The 21985-nt window shown below is 26.8% G+C and overlaps 6 protein-coding genes across 6 annotated transcripts; 3 read left to right on the top strand and 3 right to left on the bottom strand.

Annotated features, from left to right (window-relative positions):
- Positions 1 to 2514: 2514 nt before the first annotated feature.
- Positions 2515 to 3295, top strand: PmUG01_11045300 (60S ribosomal protein L27a, putative; the record flags this gene model as incomplete). Its single annotated transcript, XM_029006116.1, has 2 exons — positions 2515 to 2679; positions 3014 to 3295. 2 exons carry the CDS (start codon positions 2515 to 2517, stop codon positions 3293 to 3295), a joined length of 447 nt encoding a protein of 148 aa, XP_028862638.1.
- Positions 3296 to 4177: 882 nt separating this feature from the next.
- On the bottom strand, positions 4178 to 6824 carry PmUG01_11045200 (conserved Plasmodium protein, unknown function; the record flags this gene model as incomplete). The annotated part of the gene is made up of 5 exons (XM_029006115.1): positions 4178 to 4409; positions 4587 to 4666; positions 4994 to 5107; positions 5304 to 5411; positions 5730 to 6824. The coding sequence occupies 5 exons, from the start codon at positions 6822 to 6824 to the stop codon at positions 4178 to 4180; spliced, it is 1629 nt and encodes a 542-aa protein (XP_028862637.1).
- Positions 6825 to 10257: 3433 nt separating this feature from the next.
- On the top strand, positions 10258 to 11199 carry MDH (malate dehydrogenase, putative; the record flags this gene model as incomplete). Its single annotated transcript, XM_029006114.1, has 1 exon — positions 10258 to 11199. The coding sequence occupies one exon, from the start codon at positions 10258 to 10260 to the stop codon at positions 11197 to 11199; it is 942 nt and encodes a 313-aa protein (XP_028862636.1).
- Positions 11200 to 12324: 1125 nt separating this feature from the next.
- ROM10 (rhomboid protease ROM10, putative) lies at positions 12325 to 14466 on the bottom strand (the record flags this gene model as incomplete). The annotated part of the gene is made up of 8 exons (XM_029006113.1): positions 12325 to 12415; positions 12628 to 12706; positions 12903 to 12952; positions 13084 to 13196; positions 13362 to 13449; positions 13617 to 13663; positions 13837 to 13945; positions 14207 to 14466. 8 exons carry the CDS (start codon positions 14464 to 14466, stop codon positions 12325 to 12327), a joined length of 837 nt encoding a protein of 278 aa, XP_028862635.1.
- A 2299-nt stretch (positions 14467 to 16765) lies between these two features.
- Positions 16766 to 17960, top strand: PmUG01_11044900 (trafficking protein particle complex subunit 6A, putative; the record flags this gene model as incomplete). Its single annotated transcript, XM_029006112.1, has 2 exons — positions 16766 to 17648; positions 17929 to 17960. The coding sequence occupies 2 exons, from the start codon at positions 16766 to 16768 to the stop codon at positions 17958 to 17960; spliced, it is 915 nt and encodes a 304-aa protein (XP_028862634.1).
- A 557-nt stretch (positions 17961 to 18517) lies between these two features.
- On the bottom strand, positions 18518 to 21967 carry PmUG01_11044800 (conserved Plasmodium protein, unknown function; the record flags this gene model as incomplete). Its single annotated transcript, XM_029006111.1, has 2 exons — positions 18518 to 19988; positions 20322 to 21967. The coding sequence occupies 2 exons, from the start codon at positions 21965 to 21967 to the stop codon at positions 18518 to 18520; spliced, it is 3117 nt and encodes a 1038-aa protein (XP_028862633.1).
- Between the last annotated feature and the right edge of the window lie 18 nt (positions 21968 to 21985).

Genomic DNA, 21985 nt, shown 5'->3' with positions numbered 1-21985 from the left:
TAATACCATTTTATATGAAATGTATTTAATAAAGGGAAAAAAAAAAAAAATAATAAAAGGGTAGACGGAAAGGTACATGTAAATTAGTTCTATAAAGATCGCTCATGCCAATATGCTTTTAAAAATTCCATTCACAAAATGTATAAACAATCATTTCTTACGGATGATGTACCTGCATACAAATAAGATACCTATGGCGCTTTTTTTCTCTTCACACAACAGATAGGTAAAACAAAAAAAAGGAACAAGAAAAGGAACAAGAAAAGGAACAAGAAAAGAAACAAAAAAAAGAACAAGAAAAAGAACAAAAAGAAGAACAAGAAAAAGAACAGGAAAACGAAAACGAAAACGAAAACGAAAAAAAAAAATGAGCAGAAAAAAACGAGCAGAAAAAAAATTTGTTCATTTAAAATTTTAGGGAGCCCGTTTTAGTGTCATAAAAATGGGAACGACAGCAAAGAATGTGGAGGGGATCCATCACAACAGAATGCATATTCTAATTTGCTCTTCTGTTTATATGTTTTCTGTTGAGTAGTTAATATTACGCTTCGTAGATTTCGCGTAAAATATGTATGCACATACATATATATATGTACATATAGGAACATACATTTATGTTAGTACATTTGTTACATGCCTAATAACTTTTCAAAATAATATTTTGGAAAATAAAAGGATAAAATGAACTTATAAATACGCTCAACAGGCACATATCTACTTTCTATTTCACACAAAATCCGTTCCTTTCTATCTGTTTTTACGTTAATTGTTCTGTTTGCCTCTTTTTATTTTTTCTTACGTTACATATGTATTATCTCATTTTTGTTTAAAATTCGGGGAGGGCAAATACACACCCTCACAAACATACATACGTACGTACGCATATACATATATATATATTATTATCTTTACACAGACTGCAGCTGTTTGTTCTAAACTTGATATGCCTTCATAATACCCATGACAGATCTCTACGCTGTACAACATATACCAATGGATTAAAAAAAAAAAAAAAAAAAAAATTAAAATTAAAATTAAAATTAAAATGGCATTAGTCTTTTTCCCTTATTTTATATAAATCTTTTTAAATATGCTCTTAGAAAAAAAAACATTTGAGCATTTGGTACGTTAAAAAATATGCTCACTTTTCTTTTCTTATTACCTATATATTAATGCAAAAACTTAATTAGCACTAAATTAATGAATTCCCATATATATAAATACTACTCATACACACTCACTGATTTATGTTTTTCACGAAGGTGGAAAGGGCAATACGCGAAGGAGTAACATATTAACTTATGCGTTCAAAAACATAAAAAAGATCGTCAAAAAATGCGCAGTTATATACTTTCACATATATAAATAGTGAATACAAAAATTTTATTCCGTTGAAAAATGATACGTTAGCATAGACTAATTTATTGTAAAAACTTTTTCCGTTTTTTTTGTATATTCCGTTTTTTCTGTATATATTGTTTTTTCTGTATATTTTGTTTTTTCTGTATATTTTGTTTTTTCTGTATATTCCGTTTTTTCTGTATATATTGTTTTTTCTGTATATTCCGCTTTTTCTGTATATTCCGTTTTTTCTTTTTTTCGTTTATATTTTAAACAATGAAAAGCACTGTACCGTTTACCCCTTATGGCACCAATTTTTTAATGTACATTATGAATATAAAAATAGTATATATATATATATACACGTATTTATAGGAGAAAAATAACTGAACAAAATAATTATGAACACATTTTAATTGAAAAAATATAAATGCATATAAAATAACAGCTTAAGAAAAATACAATAAAAAATTAAAAAATTAAAAATTGACACATAGGGTAAATTTGAAAATTACGTTAAAGTTCATCATAAGCAAAATAAAATCGTAAGGGTATTTAGCTTGTTCATATAAACATATATATATAGGTACAAACTTGTAACTTCACGTTGCGACACTTTCAAAAGGCATAAATTAAAAGGAGCCTTAACTACTCAAGGTATATTTAAAAAAAAAGAAAAAAAAATGCAGTCAGTAAAAAATGTATGTAATATACAAAATTGGCAAAAGAAATAAAGCAAAGCCAAGCAAAACAAAGTAAAACTAAGCAAAACAAAGCAAAGCTAAGCAAAACAAAGCAAAGCTAAGCAAAACAAAGTAAAACTAAGCAAAACAAAGCAAAGCTAAGCAAAACAAAGAACTAAAAAACAAAAAATAAGCAAAACAAAGCAAACAAGCAAAACAAAGTAAAACTAAGCAAAACAAAGCAAAGCTAAGAAAAACAAAGCAAAGCTAAGCAAAACAAAACAAAACGATATCATGCACTTTAGCATGATTCCTTAGAAGATAAAACGAAATGAAACTGAGTTCATTTTATGGAAAATATTTTTTATGCATAATTAAAATTTATACAAGTATGTATATGTAAACATATGTTATAGTTTTATTTTTTTTTTATTTTTTTTTTTTTTTCACCCACTCCTTTTTTAAAGCATTTTTTATAATAGAATAAAATATGGCAACTAGATTTAAGAAACACAGAAAGAAGAGAGGACATGTATCAGCTGGTCATGGTCGTGTGGGAAAGCACAGAAAACATCCAGGTGGAAGAGGAAAAGCAGGGGGTATGCATCACATGAGAATAAATTTCGACAAATATCACCCAGGGTACTTTGGAAAGGTATGAACAAATTAGAAGAGAATGGTCACGTATACCACATGTGCATAATTATATACATTAACGTGATAATTGTATACAAACATTTTGTGTTAAATGAGTTAATCCATGGGGGAAATGTTGTCTTAATTTTTAAAAAAGGATAATTTTCGTATCATTGTTGTGTATTCCCCCAATTTCAAATGACATCTCGTATATGCTTATTTTTTACACACAAATAAATGAGATGTATATGTGCATTCGCAAAAGTGTATGAATATGAGTATGTATAGTATATATGTAATATGTGTATGCTCAGTGTATATGTAATAATGTATTTGTGTACCTTTATGTATAGGTCGGTATGAGGCATTTCAATTTATTGAAAAACCGTAAATTTTGTCCAACAATAAACATCGATAGATTGTGGGGTTTGTTACCAGAAAAAAAAAAAAAAGAATTTAGTGAGAATAAAAATATTGTTCCTGTTATTGATGTGACAAGGAAAGGATACTTTAAAGTGTTAGGAAATGGGGCGTTAAGATGTGGTCAGCCCATTGTAGTAAAAGCAAGATACTTTTCTAAAAGGGCAGAGAAGAAAATTAAAGCAGTAGGAGGTCAGTGTATGTTAGTTGCATGAATTTAACGTTTACAAAAAGGTGTTCTACCTTTTTTTTTTTTTTTATTTTCACCTTATAAAGAAATGACAAAATGGTGTGAAATGGCGAAATGACGAATTGGTGAAAGTTGTTAATTATTCAAGACATAAAAGGAAAAGAGAATTGAACGAATTTCTGTACATATGTTAAGTGGACGCTTGTTGTGTATAGTTGTATATATGTATATATATGTAATGCATTTTTGTTTTTTTTTCTTTTTTTTTTTTTTTTTAAATTTCAAGTGCAGAAACGAAGCACGAAAATTAAAAAAAAATTTCAAAAGGTTGAGCAGAAAGGACAAAGGAACAGCATACATATAAACTAATTTAAAATGAAAAAATAAATTAAAATATATATACAAAAAAAAAAAATTGTGAGTAGCAATAATTGACAACAAAATAGCTAGATAAAAAAAAAAAAAAATAAATAAAATAAAATAAAATAAAGGGTAACAATAATTAACAACAACATAGCTAGATAAAATAAAAAAAGAAAAATTATGAACAGTAATAATTAACAATAATATAGCTAGCTAAAATAAAAAAAAAAAAGTCTAAAAAAAAATTAAACTGACATTTTAGATCATCCTTGGGAAATAAAATATACATGCTATTTTAGGTACTCATATAATTAGTGCGTCCTCATTGAGGAAGTGCAGTTAAATACCGTTACATATATAATCATTCGTTTAAATGGAAAGAGTAAATTTGTTAGAATAACAACGGTCGTTGTATGTATGTGTATGTGGATGCAGGTGCGAGTGTGCCTATATGTATATGCGTATGCCTGTATGCCTGTATGTCTGTATGCCTGTATGCACGTACGCCTTATACGATTATACATATGAGGGCATTTTAGGGATCCTATTTGAACAGTTTTGTTGCCTTGAAGTGCTGCTTGTCAATGTTGTCTGAAGCAGTGTTACTTTCCAAATCTATTTCTTGTCCATCGTATACCTCATCGCTAATTTTAAAAAATTTTGAAGGCACAGATAAGCAACTAAGGCTGCACTTTTTTGGGAAGAAAAATACGATGACCGTTAACAAGTTTATCACTAAAACGAAGTATAACAACGCATTGTTTGCATATGCTTGTCTGTTAAAAAGGTAAAAAAATAGAACAAAATTAATGTGAGTACGGATGCTACGTAATGGCATATATTGTGTATGTAAGGTGGTATAATACCAATTAAGCACTTCTTGCAATTTTTACCATATGAAAAAAAAAAAATTTATAAGAGCAAAAAAAAAAAACAAAATTAATTTTCCTTACCCAATAATACCAAGCTTTCTTAAGGTCAGGTCAAAAAAAAAAATTGCGTGAGAGCGCCTTGAATAAGCGTTAAGTATTTTCTAAGACAGACACAGTTATGTATGAATAAATGTGCCTATAATGCACATACTTACATATACATACTACATATGTACACACATTGCAACGTATAACGACGAATATGCACAAAATGAAGGGGAAAATGCTTCATGAACAATTGTCATTTTGCCCCCAAATGCCCGCAGATAGATAATGAGAAATATTTTCATATTCGCATTTATCACTATTATTATTATTATTATTATTATTAAAAATAGTAGTAATAGTAGTAGTAGCAGTTGTAGTAGTGGACGCTCCATTTCCATTTTCATATTTTTTTTTTTTTTTTTTTTTTTTTTTCTTCCTACCGTTGAGAATAACGCCGCTCCAGATGAAACAAAAAAAAAAAGGCATATGTTCAAAAGGAAGGAGTTCAAATATGTATCTTTTTTTTCTAAAGCAAAAACAAGTCCTAGATGGAGCTGTTAAAAAGGGAGATTGAAAAAAAAGGAAAGAAAAAGAGGGAAAAATAAAATAAAATAGTTCTAATAAATAATAATAAACGATAAATAGTAATGTATCAGAAAAATATGTTCCTCGGCGCAGAAAGGAGTGTAACCACTTTTATTTTACTCATTCCATGTACAATGTAAGCTCCTCCACTTTGTTTGCTCTTACCTCGGAGCAGAAATAAATGAACCCAGACAATGCGCAGATAAGCATATAGGACGCAATCAGTGTATAGATGATCATCGAAATTACGATTAAGTTGTTTTTCACAAAGTGCTGTAAAGGGAAAATGGAAAAAAAAAAAAAAAAAATGTATAACATAACAAACAAAATGTAAAATGTACTATATGAAAAGCAAAAAGCAAAATATAGAACGAAATAATTGGCTAGTTGAGTATTTCCTTTCCCTCTAATTCATTTCACTACATATATGCAGCCTATCACCTCTAGAAGAATGTCCAAAAACATGGGATTAAAAGAAAACCTATTCCCTCCCGTCAAGTCTAATATAATATAAAAAATAATATGAAGAACAATAGCTATACTTACTATTAAAAAAAGTATGCCAAGCAAAAGAGCAACAAATGAATAAACTTTATTTGTAGGGTTATTGTAGTTATCTAATAGATTTTCATAGTCTTTTTCTAGTTTATGCACCATATAACTGAGAATTTTTTTCTGTCTCTTATATCTTATATATTTAATAAACGATATGCAGTAGTTCACTTTATATATTTGCTTCCTTTCTGTTTGTAACATTTCTGTAATGTTCATTAGCCTGGTTGCTTTTCTATTTATTAATGAGAGCTCATATTTGAAATCATCTTCTTTTATTTTTTTTTTTCTGTATATATATGATCTAATTAAGCTTAAGGGAAAGGACGCCAACCCGATTGCAACGTAAAATGAAAAAAAATGAAGCCCGACAAATAACATAAATATTACAATATAGTCGTTAAAATTTAAGTCTATATTCACTTTGATATTTGTATGTACAATGTTCTGACAACTTTCGATTTTTCGAATATTATATTTTAAAAAGTCCTTTTTATTTGTGTTTTCAATATAAGGGTACCATAATTTACAATCTTGTGCATCTAATGATATGGTAAATTTTTTAACAGCCAAGTATGTCAAGAAAAATAAGCAAAATGCTAAAACAAAGGAGAAAAAAGTGGCTGATAATATTTTTGAAAAAAGCTTCTTATATTTATATATGTCCACTTCATTGCCTTGTCCTGTATTACGCCTACTACTTCCTTTCTTACTCTTAGTATTGCCATAACTACTGCCAAAATAATAATAATTATTATTATTATTGTTATTGTTGTCATAATTATTTCGCCTATGGGAGCGAGTCTGCTTTTCTGGCTCTAAATAAATAGTGTTTGTAATTGGTGTTAAAAAAAAAATGAAGACTAAGCATGCCCAGTAATAGGATCTATATAAGGTAAATATATTTACATATTTTTTTATATCATGCGATAAATTATAATAAACATCAATCGGAAGTAATATTACCGTATCCCAACACAGAACAAATCCTATAACAACAAGAAATTTTATAAAAAAGTAAATAGATCGATTCTTTTCGTCTTTACGGCTGTATACTACTAATGCTCTCAACGCTGTTATTCCTGATAAAATTAAGAAGCCAATAAAAAAAGCTAGCAATACATACTCGTCCATTCTGTTGCAACTTTTCTGTATAAATAGGGGAAAGGGGCCAAAACGCACGGCATTCGGAGGGAGGCAAAAAACGAACAAGTAGGAGCAAACAAGTAGGAGAAAACAAGTAGGAGCAAACAAGTAGGAGCAAACAAGTAGGAGCAACCAAGTAGGAGCAAACAAATAGAAGCAAACAAATAGAAGCAAACAAGTAGGAGCAAACAAGTAGGAGCAAACAAGTAGGAGCAAACAAGTAGGAGCAAACAAGTAGGAGCAAACAAGTAGGAGCAAACAAGTAGGAGCAAACAAATAGAAGCAAACAAATAGAAGCAAACAAGTAGGAGCAAACAAGTAGGAGCAAACAAGTAGGAGCAAACAAGTAGGAGCAAACAAGTAGGAGCAAACAAGTAGGAGCAAACAAGTAGGAGCAAACAAGTGGGAGCAACCAAGTAGGAGCAACCAAGTAGGAGCAAACAAGTAGGAGCAAACAAGTAGAAGCAAACAAGTAGGAGCAAACAAGTAGGAGCAAACAAGTAGGAGCAAACAAATAGAAGCAAACAAATAGAAGCAAACAAATAGAAGCAAACAAATAACAACGTACAAGTATCAACAAACAAATGACATCCACCAAATAACACCTAACGAATAACAAACAAATAAACGTAACTGACTAAAGGATAAAAGAGCTAAAATGCACGCTTTGCGCATTTGTTTACAGAGAAATGGGCACATCAACTTGTTCCTGCTCCTGCACTTCCTTTTCTTTTTTTGATTTTTTCTCAATTCAGAGTTATTCGCCGTTCTTCACAATGTCCATACTGATTGAATGCTCCACATCGTGTATGTAAAGCAATACTACGTTTAATTAAGCAGTAATATGAAAAATGCAAATGTTTTTTAAAAAAAATATACTTCAAAAACGAAAAAATAAAAAAAATTGAAAATACATAAATGCCAGAATTCCAAATGTAGAGAAAATAAAAAATTATGACCTCAAAAAGAATAACTTAATTTGTATATCACCCAAAGTATTGTGTACTATATATATATATATATATATATATGTATATTTGTACATGCACATGTAAAGGTAGAATTATTCAGTCGACGCATTTTTTTTTTTTTTTTTCTTAAATTAATTTGGCTATTTGAAAAAAAAAAAAAAAAAAAAAAAACCAGGCACAAGCTTCCTCTTTTTTATCGTTTGTTTCTTTAAGATATTTTCCTTCTTTTTTAAAAAAAACGTTATTTTGAATTAACAAATAACATTTTTACTTACGCAGATATAGGAAAATTGGGGCAAGGCTAAATTGCTTTAAGTCGTTTTTCTTAGGTTATATGCAACATTCAGTAACAGATTAATGAGAATACATAATAATAAGATATTCGTTCTTTATCTTACAACTTATAAGGGGATGGCATGTGCCGCATATCACTTTTATTCATATAAATGATTTGATGAAATTTTGGTATATAGCACACGTAAGATGAAGAAAAATTTAAGATCTACATAATATTTTTTTTTCATTTTTTCCAAAAGTTGGATACTGTAATTATCGTTTTCCCCAAAATTTTGTAAAAATTGGAAGTGCAAAAATGGGCAAGCTGAACTTATCAAAAATGTTCGTAAATGAAAATAAAATTGTACAGATACTGTCTCAATGTGATATTTTTTCGTAACAGTTTATATAATTTATGAACGTACAGACTTACATATTTTTCCCATACTTTTTCAAGAATTAATGGGTACATGGGAATTAACCGACTAAAAGGCAGTATTCCTGCTTGCACATATATATATGTCTACCTTCGTTTAAAAAGGTCCTCTCCCCATGGTACATGTGTGCATAGGCGTATGCATAGGCGTATGCATAGGCATATACATACGCATATACATATGTATATGTAAACAATTACGTGTATACATGCAAAACTACGCACATAATTGCGTACATAGGAGGGTACACAAATGCATACATACGTGTACTTACAGTTTTAACCATTTTGGTAGCAATTTGTAATTTAAAAAAATTATATAAAAAAAAAATTGGGAAAAAGAATTTTAAATTTATATGGCTTCTTACAGTACCTCATCGTTTACACGTAAAATATAAAAATATGCATTATGTGGAAAATTGAATTTAAAAAAAAAAAAAAAAAAAAAAAAAGTCCGAATTGTAGGTGTGTATATTATATATTAAAACATTTGTATATTTTTAATGGAGATCTACATACATATATGTGTACTATGCTCTCATAGCGACAACTCATAGTGGCATTGTAATTTCATTTTCTTCTTTTTCTCTTACGAATATGCCTATTTTAAAATTCATCTTTTTCACTTTCTGATTGACCACTTAGGTATAACAAAAGAGGTACACACATTCCCCCTTTGTTATTAGAAAACAATAATTAAAAAAAAATATATACGCGATATATGTATTATATATGAAAAAAAAAAAAAAAAAAAATTACTTTTCTTTATCTTTCTTATTTTTTTACATTTAAATGACGTAAGTATTTTTATTTATCAATGCTTAATAGGAAGGGTGTATAAAACGTTGAGCTGCACATGTGTATATATATGCATATGCATGTATTTATATATATATGTATGTATAAAAAAAAAAAAAAAAATTTGCCTTGCATAATCATGCGATTTGCAAAACGGGATGAACTTACAATTTTATTCTTGAAATACATGTGTACCTATGTATATATATGTATATAACGACCTTCACTATGCCTGATTTATCTTCATTTAAAATACACGAATGTGATAAAAGAAGAAAGAACGAATATTTAAAATTATGGAAAAAGTACGGACAAATTAAAACATTCATTTTTGAGTAACCACCTTGTTTCACCCTTTCCCTATTCGCTCAAAGTGAATGTGTTATTTCATTTTGTATGCCTATCACCTCTACAGTGTGTTCCTGCTATCTTTATATTAAGTGCCTTTGTATTTACGTTCATGTTGAAGGTTATTTTAATTTTTTATGCTCAATGTGTTAGCTTTTATTTTTATTTTTATATGTTAAGGTTTATATTTTTTTTCTCATTTTATTTTATTTTTTATTTTTTAATTTAATTTTTTTTTTTTTTTTTTTTGTGGAACAACTATATAAGTTTCAGAAATCTTATTATCTTTTTCTGCTCTTCTGTTGCTAAAATATTTCATTTCCAAATTTTTTTATCTTTTTTTCCTTCATCATTGTATTTTTCCCCTCTTTTATTTTATTTCGCCTTATTTTTTACCATTATTTTGTGCCATTTGATATTATTCAATTTAATTTCGTTTAATTCTGTTTTATCTCGCTTCATTTAGTTATATCGTATCCTCATTTGGTCTCTCGTTTTTACTCTTTTTTTCATTTTTTTTCATTTTTTCTCATTTCTTCCCACTTTTTCTCCCATTTTGCCTCTTTTTTATACGTGTCCTTTTTTCTTAAAAATGCCGAAGATATCGCTTATCGGAAGTGGCTATATAGGAGCCCTAGTGGGTCAGTTGTGCTTGGTGGACAACCTGGGGGATGTTGTTTTGTATGATGTAGTGCAGGGGGTACCACAAGGGAAAGGATTAGATTTAAAACACCTTAGTACCATACTAGGGGTGAATAGGATAATAACAGGTACGAACAATATTGAAGATATAAAAGATTCAGATGTAATTGTAATAACAGCAGGTGTGCAAAGAAAAGAGGGCATGAGTAGAGAAGATTTGATAGGTGTAAATGGAAAAATTATGAAAAGTGTAGCTGAGTCTGTGAAAACATATAGTCCAAATGCATTTGTTATATGTGTAAGTAATCCACTTGATATTATGGTAAATGTATTTCATAAGTATAGTAATTTACCGCATGAAAAAATATGTGGTATGGCTGGTATATTAGATACAGCAAGATTTAGAACATTACTAGCTGAAAAATTAAATGTTTCACCAGCAAATATTAATGCAATCATTTTAGGAGGGCATGGTGATTTAATGGTACCTTTAGAAAGATATTGTTCTGTGTCAGGTATACCTCTTTCCGAATTTGTAAAAAAAAATTTAATTACAAGCAAAGATATTAATGAAGTTATTGAAAAAACTAGAGATATGGGAGCAGAAATTATTAAATTAGCTAAATCATCTGCTGCTTTTGCCCCTGCTGCTGCTATTGTTAATATGATAAAATCATTTTTGTATAATCAAAATAAATTATTTACATGCGCAGTTTATTTAAATGGTTTATATAAATGTTCTGATTTGTTTGTTGGTTCAACTACTTTTATAAACAACAAAGGGGTTTATCCAATAGAATTTCCCCTTACGCAGGAGGAGCAACAACTGTACGATAAGTCAATTGAGCATGTCAAAGTCAATGTTAAGAAGGCATTTGACATAATTAATTAAGTGTGTACTAACTTCCATGGTGTAAGTACAGTATAGCATAGCATACACTCTTTTTGCGTAAGTTTATATATATATATATATATATATATATATATATATATATATATATACATAAATATATACACATGTACATATGTATATGTGGGAACGACAGCATGCGCAAAGGTGGTCGGAAGTGAATGTGTCAAAAAGTTGAGCTGATACGCTGCATACATGTTAACGTGTATATATGTTAAGCTGCATTCGTGATAACGAGGAAAAGTTTGTATTCCATAGTATGCTCGCCAGGTGCATATCCATTTATACTTCTCATCTGATCTGTTGTATGAATGTGCATATTTGTCACTCTTCTATACGTTTTACTTTGCACTATTTACATTAAGCATATGAATTACAACGTACGAAAAAATATACATGCAGATTTAAGTATAATATTTCCTTTTTTCATTTAACGGTATTTCTTTATATTTTTAAGTTTACATTGGTGTTGATTAAAAAGAAAAATAAAATAAAAAAAAAATGTAAAAATGTAAAGAAGTATAACAATAAAGAAGTATAAATGTAAAGAAGTATAAATGTAAAGAAGTATAACAATAAAGACGTATAACAATAAAGACGTATAACTGTAAAGAAGTATAACAACAATAAAGACGTATAACTGTAAAGAAGTATAACAGTAAGGAAGTATAGCAGTAAAGAAGTATAGTAGTAAAGAAGTATAACTGTAAAGAAGTATAACCGTATGAATATACAAATTAAAATAAAAAAAAAATATAACTACAAAATAAATTTACAAAATAAATTTACAAAATATAATTATAAAATAAAATTATACAATAAAACCATAAAATAAAATTGTATAATAAAACTATAAAATAATATTATACAATAAAACTGTAAAATCATAAAATTTGTAGTTTCCTTTGGAAATTCTATTATGTCAAAGCTTAACAATAAAAGGGATACCCTCATATTTTAACGTGCACATGAACATATTTGTATATAAACACAAATGTACACACAAAAGCATACACAAATATACGCACAAATATATACAAACGTATGTACACCCACACACATGTACAAACATTATGTACACACGCACATGTGCACATGTTCATCCCTCTAACATTTAACAAATATTAAACTAATAAATGTACCAATTATTAACAAAAGCGTTAATGTTACAAAGGTAATTTTTACATTTTTCTGCGGCCTATAAAATTAATAAAAATTGGAAATGTGCAAAATGTTATCATGTGACCATATTGTATAATAATAATGAAAAAAGACATATAATACATAAGCTATACAAAAATTACAAACACGATGTATAAAATATATATTTTTTTTTTTTCAAGCATGCATTGAAATTATATAGGACATTTTAAAATGCTATTTTTTTGGCCTCTAAAATTGTTTTTTTACCCGTTAAATGATTCCTTATTAAAAATGTAAGGATAACTAAACCCTCCAAATATTCCTCCTATATTTCCAACAAAATTTCCTACAAAACAAGATGGGATAAAAAAAAATATATATATATATATATATATATATATATATATATATACAACTTCAATCTAATGTACACATTTAGAAAAAAAATTATAAGAACACATTTTTGTAAAAACAGAAATATAAACATGTGCTTAAACATATATAATACATATATTATTATTATATGCACATCACTGTCCTACCATTATAGGCAAACATTGATATGGTCAAATAAAGGGACAATACTGCAAATCTACAAAGTTAAGAACGAAATAATATATTAATGTTTTTCAGTTTACAGCAATTTATTTTGCTTTGTACTATTTTGTTCTGTTTTGTTTTATTTTAATTTTTTATTTTATTTTTTTTATTTTCTATTCATACATGAAACTTCCAATGACGTCCCACTTATCAGTCAGTTGCTTATAATTTGTTACAACTTCTTGAAGAAACAAACCCATAAATCCTGAGAGAATTGCAGTGATTCCCATATGCACCTAAAAAGAGAGCAGTGTGGGAATGTAAATATAAAAGCATAACATGATGCATGTACGTACATGCATGCATACGTACGAATATATACAAGAATACATATAATATATATATATATATATATATATATATATGCACTAATTTCAAATTAGAGCCTTTCGTTTCCTTACATCTGCGCATGGTGAGGTTGCAAGCATTAACAAGTGTCCGCACAACGTACTTAGTAACATAATCATTATATACTGTACTTTCCCATAGCTTTAAAAATAAAAAAGAAAAAGGTGAAAACATGGGTACACGTGGATGTTCATACGTACATGTTCACATGTAGATTTCACATATACGCACTTCAAACGTGAATGAATAAGCTGTGTAATAAACTCTATGTTATATGTAGTGCTTTTTTTTTTATTATTAATGGTTACCTCTTTTCTACTACTATTCCAATGTTCATTAAATAATATGTGTTAATCTATTACAAAAATAAAAAAAAAAAAAAAAAAAAAAAAAAGGGTTAAAAAATACATTTTATGTTTTAACAATGTTGGTGTATAATAATATATGTGCTTAATTATGACACATCAATATAACATCGACATTATTAGCTTAATTTTTTTTTTTTTTTTTTTTTTTTGTAAACTATACTATTAAGTTCCATATGCTCGAATGAAAAAGAGTAGCAGTTATTAACTTGTAGTACTGGTAATTATTTGAAATATAAAATCTGTTCAGCCCAAAACGTTTTAATACATCTCTAACAAATGAAAACAGTAATAAATAATATGAACGTGGGAAAATGCACGCAAGAATCAGTTTATTATGAATGACTTTTTCAAGTCATAAATGTGTTCTTGCTTTTCTCTTTCACTTGTTGCTTTCATCATTATACCATGTTTTACACCTTTACTCTACTGTTCATTTACTCGTACACTTATTCTATCTTGTTCTTTTGCTCTATTTTTTTAATTAATTTTATACATTTATTATTATTATTTTTTTTTTTTTTTTCCCTTACTCATCTATAAACAGCGGGTTTTTCCTGTTAAAATAAAATGCCTCCAAACAGAAGAAGCATAAATATAGAAGTAACGAAAAAAAAAAGGTAACACAAAAAATCGTAAATGAAGGGAATAAAATCTGAATAAATTTTATATCTTTCTTAAATGTTATATTAAAACTTCTTGTATATTTGTAAATTAATAAATTACTCGAATCATATGATGAGTTCGAGTTTACGTTGTTATTGTTATTATTTATGTTTGTTAGAAAACGCATTTTTAACTACATATTTCTGTCAAAAAGGAAGAAAAAAAAATAGAATAAGCTAAAATAGGATAAAATTAGATTTAAAATAAAGTAATATATGATAATATAAATAAATTTATAAACAGAGCCTTATGTTCCTTTGAAATAAATTAACAAGTATAAACAATGAATAGTTTTATATATAAGTAAACAAAAGGAAAATTGTAATTCGCAGACTCAAACATGCCTACTCAACTGTATTCATAAGTATTTTTTTTTATAAATATTTAATTTATATTCATTCCTAAAATTTTATATATATATTTACAAACATATATATAATTCATAGATAAACACAAAATAAATGATTTTGCATATATGCACAAATATATTTGCATACATATATAAATATATATATATATATATATATATATATATATATATATATATAAATTTATATATTTATATTAATTTTTGCATTTGAATCTCCTGTTACTACTTAGATAACATTTTTTTTTTACTTTAAAAACAAAATTCTTAAAAGTCGCTCTTAAAATATTCGGAACAAACAGACCTACTTATTATTGAATTTGTTAGAAAAATATCTACATTTATATTCTTTTTTTTTTTTTTTTTTTTAATAAATATTTAATAAAATGTATATGTTTATTTAGTTGTTGCTGTATTTGTAAAAAATATATAACCTACCCATTATTGTTACGTGCATATAATACATATATATATATATATGTATAAGTAGTATACTTATATTGCAAAAATATACTTGAATGACATATTTTACCTATTTTTTGCCTTATCCAAAATTGCAATTTTAGTAGCTGTTATGTGTGCATTTATAAAACGAATTTTTTATTATGTTATGTCGTATTATACTATATTTCATTTTGTTTTATTTTATTTTGTTTTATTTTATTTTGTTTTGTTTTATTTTGTTTTGTTTTATTTTGTTTTGTTTTATTTTGTTTTGTTTTATTTTGTTTTGTTTTATTTTGTTTTATTTTGTTTCGTTTCGTTTCGTTTCATTTCATTTCATTTTGTTTTATTTTATTTTATTTTATTTTTTTGTTGAAATCATGAATTAAAGAAAATTTTTAAAGTATAATTTATTCGAAAATATATGTATGTATTTTAATTTATGTGAGTATATCCTGAATATCATTATTATTATCTCTCCATAGCATGTGTTTTACTGTATATACATGTGCATAATATATGTATGTACGTATGTATATGGTACATATTAATGCGTATTTACATGTATGCAAATATATATATATATATATATGTTTAAACTTGTTGAAGTTTAACATTTTTTTAATTTGAAAAATAAAAGGACTTTCTTTTCAATTCTGTACACTATGGTACAGTACAGTCTAGTACCTTCTGTTTTATTTTCAAGTGCGAAAAAATGAAGCTCAAAAGTAATGTACACTTTGTATATATTATTATATTGTATTATTTATGCTTGTATTATTATGTATGATTGTAGGTATGTGTGCATGAAAATATATTTCACAGGCATACCTTAGCACTATTTATTCCTATGAGCAAAGAACATTTTTCCCATGTATGACACCGTCATATTTGAAGCTTGCTTGTCTGTTCAGATATGTTTCCCCTTTTGCAAATATTTTCCAGAAAAATAGGCATCACAAAAGAGAATATAATTTAAAATTCATCGTTTTATATGTATAGTTTTTTGGACATATGTAATAATTTACTTTATCATTTATTTTTTACAGTTATTTTGTATTATTCATTTTTTACAGTTATTTTGTATTATTCATTTTTTACAGTTATTTTGTATTATTCATTTTTTACAGTTATTTTGTATTATTCATTTTATCATTTATTTTTTATCATTACTATTTATTTTTTATCATTGCCATATATTTTTTATCATTGCCATATATTTTTTATCATTGCCATATATTTTTTATCATTGCCATATATTTTTTATCATTGCCATATATTTTTTATCATTGCCATATATTTTTTATCATTGCCATATATTTTTTATCATTGCCATTATATTTTTTATCATTGCCATATATTTTTTATCATTGCCATATATTTTTTATCATTGCCATATATTTTTTATCATTGCCATATATTTTTTATCATTGCCATATATTTTTTATTTTTGACGTTTTAATTTTTTAATTTTTTTTTTTTATTTATTTTTCTGTACCTTTTTTTTATCTTTTCTTTTTTTTTTTTTTAATTTATTTTTTATTATTTCACCCTTTTTGCCTTCCTTTGAGGGGGGACTATCTTTTAATGGTATTATTTAAATCCAATAAATAATATGAGTGAAGGGAAAATATCAAAGACAAGTCTATTACTGTTAATTTATGAAATAATTAATATAAATATTGACCTTTTGAAAAATAATGAATATGAGTTTAGCAGCTTTAGTAGCTCCTCAGATCATCATCAAGAAGACCGCAATGAAAAGAGGTTACCCTATGAGAATGAGGAGGAGAAGGAAAATGAAAAAGAAAGGAACAAAATAAATAATAACACTAATAACAATAATAATAATACTAATTGCAATAATGGTAATACTAATAGTAATAATAACAATAAAGGTAATCGTAATAGTAATAATAACAATAAATGTAATCGTAATAGTAATAATAATTATTATGATAGCAATAATGACAGTAACAATGACAGTAACAATGACAGCAACAATGACAGCAATATTGATAGCAACAATGAAATGAGCAATAATAACATATATGGACAACACTATAATGAGAGAGATAGAATAATTAATAATCTTATGTATTTAGAAAATAATAATGAAGAAAAAAATTATATAAATATTTTATCAAGTAAATTTAAAGATATGGGTAAAAGTATAGGTATAAAATTAATTGAACGCATGTTGATATATAAAAATGAATTCAACGATGTTAAGGATATTTTAAAATTTATAGGAAGAGATATATGGTTTATTTTATTTAATAAAAATGCTGATAAAATACAAACATACAAAAAAGGTGTATATATTGTTGTGGATAACGATATAGGCATGTATTTGAAACATCTTTTAATTGATGAGACAAATCAGAAAAATAATTTTATTCATTATTTTTTAATTTTAATTATTGGCATTATTAAAGGAATACTAAAGAGATTTAGGATAAAGGGCTATGTGACTTATAACCTGAATTACCCTCACTGTAAGGTGTTTTTGTTTTGCCCTAATTTGTTCTGCTTTGTTATTTTTTATTTTTTTTTGCGCATAAAGGGCAAAATTTTGGAGCATCGAAAAGTTGAATAGTTATGTTATGTTCATAATATTATGAACAAGCAATGTGATTTATATTTAGCAAGCTGCACATAATATTTTTCTATTTATTTATTTTACGGTATTTTTTTTCTTCTGCATAATGCTATTTATTGCGTTTTATATGTATGCTTATTTTTTTTTTTTTTATTATTTTATTTTTTTTTTTTTAGGCTCCTTTCAAATAAACATAATTGACGACTAACACGTAGACAAGGTGGAACAAATTCTTGAAATGCTTGAAAATGGCACTTGATAAGCAAATAATTTTCTTTAAAAAACGTTGAAAATGTATAAGGGTGTAAAATGCTACACAATAAATATCGAACTTTTTGAATAAAATAAAATAAAATAGGAAGCACCGGATGGGGCCGATCCACGGAAAAAAAAAGAAGACAACGCGGAACCGAATGAGCAAGTGAAAGGAAAATGTAAAAGCTTGAATGAAAGTGGAAAAAAAAAAAAAAAAATACGTGAGAAGAAAAAAAATACAAAACAAAAAACACCTTAAAAAAGGTGTAAAAAAGGATATGTTTTTTTTTTTTGCAAAATTTAAAAAAGAATAAAATTTAATTCGTGAAATTTTTTGAAGTGGAACATAATTAATTATATTAATGTGCTTAGGGAAGAGTACATATGTAACATTTACTAATACGTACATATGCTTATACGTACTTTCGCTTTTACTTATATGCGTCTATACGCACTTGCACCGCACACATGCGCAATTTTTTTTTTTTTTATTGAGGCTCCCCCTCATTGTTATATCCTCTTTTTGATTATAATTTTTCCTGTCCTTTCATCAAAATATTCCCATTTGCTTAACCCATGGCATTTTTTTTTGAATAAAAATTTTTCTTTAAAATCGTTTTTAAACGGAATGGGCGACTGCTTCCCCCCCGCCTGTTCCCTTGCCTGTTCCTCATCATACAATATATTTGAGTCAGAAATAGACATGGTCGTATTTAATAAATCCATTTTGCTCCGATTTAACAAAGCATCATCATCATAATGAATGAATATTTGCTGTTTTTTTATTAACGGTTGCTCAAAATTTATTTGGTGCATTTTTTTTTTAAAAATTTTTTTTTTTATATTTTCCACATTCGCATAGGAAGGTAACAGATAATAATCTCTGTTTTTAATTGAGCTCTTCTTATCATTTGTAATATTTCCTTTCTTTTGATGTCCATTTTGTTCATAATAAATTTGTACAAAAGGATGACCATGTTCATTCGCGTTAAGAAGAAGGAAATTTTGAATTTCTTTTTTTTTCTCTTCTTTCATTTTATTCACATAGTTGAAATTATATGAACAGACATTTTGCAAAAAGTTTTTAATAAAAATTATTTTTTCATCTAAGCTTTCCAAAGATAAATAATTTTTTTTATTGAAATAATAATAGTTCGCATTTAACAATTTCATATGTCTTTTTTTTAATTCTATAAATCCATTTAAATATACCGAATTTGTAAGATATTTACACGGGGATAGTATATCGATATATATGTTTTGATCTCCTTTAATAAATATATCAAACACATACGGTTTTTTCTGTTTTACTATCTCAAAATTTTCGATATTCAAATAATTTAGTATACTTACAATTTCGTCATGTATGTTGCTTATACTTTTACTCTGGATTATATTATTCAAATTTTTTGATATGAACGTTTTAATTGATAATGGAAATTGATTCACAAAATTTTCTCTTTCCAGGGCTAAACTGAAGCAAATTGTACTTAATATATGTTTCTTCTTGTAATTAGTATTCTTTATATTATTATTATTCTTCATATGATTATTCTTCATATAATTACTATTCATATCATTATTATTCATATCGTTATTATTCATATCGTTATTATTAACAAAAGTAGCAGTATCCTTATATTCCATTTCTATAAGCTGATTAAAAAAAACTTGCATGAATTCATAATCGTATGTATTATTTATTATCATTCCCTCACCAAATATAACCAGCTGTTTTGTTGTAAAGGTACTTAATAATTCTTTTCCTTTTTCAAGACACATTTTAAAAAAAATCTCATTTTTATAATTTAATTTTGATAAATTATGAACAGTTAAGCTTAAATTTATTGCTGATATGTTGTCTTGTCTTTTCATTAAAATATCGCATAATATATCCAGCAATTCTTCGTCTCTTATTTTTAATTTCCCTAGTGTGTATATTATGTTAGTTATGTTTACATTATTCAGGCTTCCTGCAAACCTATAAATTGGAAGTGCGAAGGGGGGGGGGAAAACAAAAATGAAAGAAGCATTAGCATTTATCTTTAACGACTCTTATATGACCACTACACAATGAAAGGGCAGCTCCGCTTGTTTGAACATAAGTGCTGTTCGTTTTGTGCTTTTTACTTCTTAATTTTTACTTTTTGGTTCTCACTTTTTAGTTTTCATTTTTTTTTTTTTTTCCTCTTTTTTTTTTTCCTTTTTTTTTTTTTCTTTTTTTTTTTTTTTTTTTTTTTTTTTTTTTTTTTTTTTTTTTTTTTTTTTTTTTTTTTTTTTTCCTCTTTCTTTCTTTTTTTCTTAATTCCATTACGTTCGAAATAGCCCTACACAGCATCTCACAAAGGTCTCGTCATAATATCCGTTTTTGGAAAGCGAGTAAAAGGATAGACACAAAGACAACATGTTAAACTCTTTTTCTCTGTTTTGAAAAATTGACGTTAAATACTTATAAATAAATTTGTAGTAGCCAAGGTCAAATTTAATGCTACTCAAAATGTACAGATATAAAGACAAGTATTTGATATCAATTTTTTTTATATTTTTTTTTATTTTATAATGGAATTTATAAAATATCTGGATTGGTATGAAATTCATTTTAAAATAATAATATAAAATTAGTACTGATATATTTGAATTTTCTAAAAAGATTTTCCTTTTATTTATAAGGTGAATAATGGTTCTCAGAATTTTCATGTACGTATTTTTGTATTCATCGTACTTGCCCTTGTGATTTGTTTCAATTACTCTGCTCTTTACAGCTTTTCTATTCATTTCGTCGCTCATTGTAAAACTATTTATGCTCTTACACTGCGATTTTAACTTATTACTTGACAACTCATCCACCGCTTTATCGAAGTGATTTTGTTCGTGCCCTTCGACCATGCCGCTAGAACTATCACTCGAACTACGTCTCAATCTACTACCAAAACTTCCGCTCAATCCTTCACTTCTGCATAAAAACATATTTGCTCCCCTAACTTTCACATTGGACCTACGTATGTAATACAGCAGGGACAACATGTCTAAGCAGTTGAGATTACCCACATTCAATAGGATATATTTACATATATACAGTACATATGCATTAGATGTAGTAAATAAGGTGGAGTAGGAGTACAATATATAACATAAGGCGCTATTATTGAGATGGTTTGTATATACATTTACCATATTTATTTTATTTTTATTTTTTTTTTTTTCCTTTTTAAGTAATTCAATGGTGTACTGATAATCATCTTTATTACTTCTGTCTTCATTTATTAAAAGCTTACTTAGCTTATTGCTTTTATGCACTTTTATATTATTACATATAGCACGCAGTATATTCTTAAAGTATGTATATTTGTTTAAATGTATTCGCTTGTAACTTATGGACGTTGACAGTAACAAAGAAGGGGATGCATGTTCTATGTTTGCATTAATGTGTTCAAAAAGATTATTAATTATTTCTATTTTTTTTAAAACGTTAAAGCTTATTTTAGATTTACTCAAATTTTGCAATTCATATATATAAACACTTAATTTTACTTTATCTTTTATCTTTTCATATTCCTTCAATTTTTTAAGACTTAAAATTAATATATGTTCACTCTCTTTAGGTATATAACTATTCGTATATATAGAGAACACTTTGTTGGTCTTTAAATTTTTTTCTATTATTATCTTATCAGTAAATAGGTTTACATAATTATCTTCATTATTCTCACTGTTGTTTGAAATAACCGCTCCAAGGTTATCTTTCCATTTAGTTCCACTACTTTGTACTTCACTTCCCTTCTCACTTACCCAATGAAACTCATCATTATTACTTTTAGTACCATCATACATTCCTTTTATCGAACTATCTTTTAAATTATACTTAGAGCCATAAATAATATACGAGGAGTAACTAATCGTAAGTTTGTAGAACCAACCCTTGCCATAGTGTGGTCTCACTGCGTTTGCTAGTATATGCATTCTACGCATAAATATAAA

Source organism: Plasmodium malariae (assembly GCF_900090045.1).
Source record: "Plasmodium malariae genome assembly, chromosome: 11".
NCBI lineage: Eukaryota > Apicomplexa > Aconoidasida > Haemosporida > Plasmodiidae > Plasmodium > Plasmodium malariae.
This window is presented reverse-complemented; position numbering and strand designations above follow the sequence as displayed.